Source organism: Sinocyclocheilus grahami, unplaced genomic scaffold (genome assembly GCF_001515645.1).
Source record: "Sinocyclocheilus grahami isolate Dianchi unplaced genomic scaffold, SAMN03320097.WGS_v1.1 scaffold661.1, whole genome shotgun sequence".
NCBI lineage: Eukaryota > Metazoa > Chordata > Actinopteri > Cypriniformes > Cyprinidae > Sinocyclocheilus > Sinocyclocheilus grahami.
Genome location: NW_015505840.1, coordinates 638966 through 642473, shown reverse-complemented (window position 1 = coordinate 642473; position 3508 = coordinate 638966). Strand labels below are relative to the sequence as shown.

Genomic DNA, 3508 nt, shown 5'->3' with positions numbered 1-3508 from the left:
GAGGAAGACCTGAGAGAGTGTGGCATTGATGTGACAGAAGCATCAGTGTACTCAGGATTGTGCACTCAGATCTTCAGAGAGGAGTTTGGCTTGTATCAGGGGAAAGTCTTCTGCTTTGTTCATTTGAGCGTTCAGGAACATCTAGCGGCTCTGTATGTGCACCTCTCCTATAAAAACAACCGCTCACAGTTTCTCTATGATGTGTCCTCAGAATTGTCAGAGTTTTTCACATATAATTTATCTGATGTTCATCAGAGAGCTGTGGATAAGACACTACAGAGTAAAAATGGACATCTGGACCTTTTCCTGCGTTTTTTTCTTGGTCTGTCAGTGAAGAATAATCAGATTCTCCTACAAAGATTAATGAAACAGATAAGAAGCAGCTCTGATAGCAATGAGAAAACAGTTGAGTACATTAAGATGAAGATCAGGACCTCTCGATCTCCAGAGAAATCCATCAATCTGTTCCACTGTCTGAATGAACTGGGTGATCATTCACTAGTGAAGCAAATACAACACTATCTGAGATCTGGAAAAATAAAGAAAGTCAAACTTTCTTCATCTCAGTGGTCAGCTGTAGCTTTTGTGTTGTTGACATCAGAGAAGGACCTGGATGAGTTCAGACTGAATGAATTTGTTGGAGCAGAAAATAAAGCTGATCACGTTCTTCAGAAGTTGGTGCCTGTGATTAAAGAATCAAGAAGAGCTGAGTAAGTATCACTAGACTGTTAATATTACACAAATTAAAGGGCTCATATGATGCGTTTTCATGTTCTCCCTTTTTTTTTAGTGTGTTATGTAGCTGTTTGTGCATGTATAAGATTTGCAGTTACAAACCTCAAATTCTCGCATAAAAGAATGCGAGCATGCAAGTGCAGCTCCTATGTCTTTGAATGGGTAAACATCAAATTCTCCAAAACTGTTCACCAAGCTTACGATTAAATTTCATATTTGAACTCACCAATGAAATCTGACAACAACTTTCTCATAAATGTTGTTTCTTATGCTCCAATAGCATTAAAAAAGCTTATTTTTTTTAGGCTAGACCAGCCAGTGCGCATGCGCATTCCTAATTGTGCGTCTCCAGAACGCTGACAATAGCTGTCTCATTTAGAAGGCCGCATCCTCTGAAGGATGCGTATACGGAGTGTTCTCAACCCAGAATTAAACGAGACGGCCTTTGTAGGATGAGCGGAAAAGAAAAAAGGGAGTATCATGTTGCTATGCCAACACATTTATAGTGTCGTTGCACTTTCATGCTAGTTAAATGTACAATACCAGATGGTTAAACAAATTAACAATTACTCGCTTGCTAGCAAAGGACTGTTCTCAACATTTAAAAATCACTAAACTCTTGTAATCCTGTTTACCACATCTACCAACCGAGGGAATACAACTTAAAAAAGAAGAACTTGAAAATACATACATTTAAACGCCACATCTTCGCTTTTGTGTACCGTTACATCTGCTGGTGCCAGATTTTTTTTAACTTCAAATAACGACGCAAAGAATTGTGGGTTATCTGTAGCAGCGAAGGATACACCTCATGCATCAAGTGTCCTACTTGCTTTTCTGAAATGAGACAGCCTAGATGACGAATGCCTTCCTAAGCCTTGGAATGATGGTGCGTTCAAGTCATGTCAGATAAATCGTATTTACGAGTTGAACGCACATGAACGCCACCACAGAGTCGTTATTACGAGTGGGAAACTCAAAATTTTCTTTAAGCCCCGAGTTTCCGAGTTGAAGGCGTGTATGTGAGAAAATGTGTCGGATGCAATGGACGCATCCAAAGACTAGATATGCAACATCTGTATTGATGGTAAATTTGTTGAAATTAATAAAATGATTAATTTTTTTTGTAATGTAAAATAAAACTATGTTACATATACAAAATATTATACTATTGTATAATTACCAAAGAACATATGATTCAATTTACATCACCTTCATAAATTGAATAAAAACAGAAAAAAGCAAAAACACAATGACGCACATTCTTTATTCATCATTTTGTAGATGTAAAGTTTAAAAAATCGTTGAATTTTATGGAAAAAAAGTAAAATCTCCATATTGTTCCGAGCAAAGTGACTTGAACGCACCTGACGTCGTTATTACGATTTGTCAACTCGTAAGTACGAACGTCCCAGGAGGACTTGAACGCAGCATGAGACACAGCTTATTTCTATAGCAACCGGGACTTCTAAGGGCAGCTGCAGTGACATGATGTCTTTACCGATTAGCGATTGGCTCTTTTACTCAGAAGGCAGGCAGGGGCGTAGATTACGCGGGGGACATGTCCCCCCCACTTTTAATATCACGGAAATTCGTCCCCCGCACTTTTTCGGGCAAGTGTGTTCGTATAGAGGTTTTCAAGAGCGGGTGTGAATAAATATAGATTATAAATTCAAAGAGACAGGGTAGTCTGTGCATGATCTGATGTTTTATTCGGACCCAGAATAATGCGAGATGAACATCACGGAGCACTAAACACTCAAAATTGTATGTTTCATTCATGCTCTCACGCACAAAGTCGTACGAGGAAATCCCTAATATGGACAAAAGCGTCCAGCTATCGCTGTATGAAAACAGTTGTTTTAAAAAAAACTGAAACGTTTGGAAACATGAAGACATTTAAACATACGATTGCAACAATATATGGTTTATTTGTGTTTGTCAAGTCATCTCCAGGTAATAAATAAAGTATTTTTTATAATAAATTACTCTGCCTTATTATGTGATAAAAAAGTGTTTGTATTATATAAACAAATCATTATTATTGGTTATTGTCCAGCAGTTATCTGATTTCTAAGCCAATTAAAAGCTAGAAATTACAGAACAATTAAAGTTGACGATACACTACCAGTCAAAAGTTTTTGAACAGTAAGATTTTTCATGTTTTTTAAAGAAGTCTCTTATGTTCACCAAGCCTGCATTTATTTGATCCAAAGTACAGCAAAACAGTAACATTTTGAAATATTTTTACTAGGCTATTTCAAATAACTTTTCTATTTGAATAAATTTTAAAATGTAATTTTATTGTGATTTCAAAGCTACAATTTCAGCATCATTACGCCAGTCTTCAGTGTCACATGATCCTTCAGAAATCATTCTGATATTCTGATTTGCTCCTCAAGAAACATTTATTATTATTATTATTATTATGAGGTTGAAAACAGCTGAGTAGAATTTTTTCAGGTTTCTTTGATGAATAGAAAGTTCAGAAGAACAGCATTAATCTGAAATAGAAATCTTTTATAACATTATAAATGTCTTTATCATCACTTTTGATCAATTTAAAGCACCCTTGCTAAATAAGTGTTCATTTCTATAATTTCTTTTCCAAAAAAATAAAAATTATACTGACTCTAAGCTTTTGAATGGTATAGTGTATAATGTTACAAAAGCTTTTTATTTCACATAAATGCTAATCTTTGGATCTTTCTATTCATCAAAGAATCCTGAAAAAAATTACTCAGCTGTTTTAAATATTGATAATAATAATAAT

General features: G+C 35.4%; 1 protein-coding gene across 1 annotated transcript in view; it reads left to right on the top strand.

Annotated features, from left to right (window-relative positions):
• LOC107558814 (uncharacterized) overlaps nt 1–3508 on the top strand; it is an 85221-nt gene that overhangs the window by 65473 nt on the left and 16240 nt on the right. The window contains exon 13 of the mRNA XM_016242501.1: nt 4–710. Coding sequence (XP_016097987.1) covers nt 4–710 — 707 coding nt within the window. The remainder of the gene's footprint in view (nt 1–3; nt 711–3508) is intronic.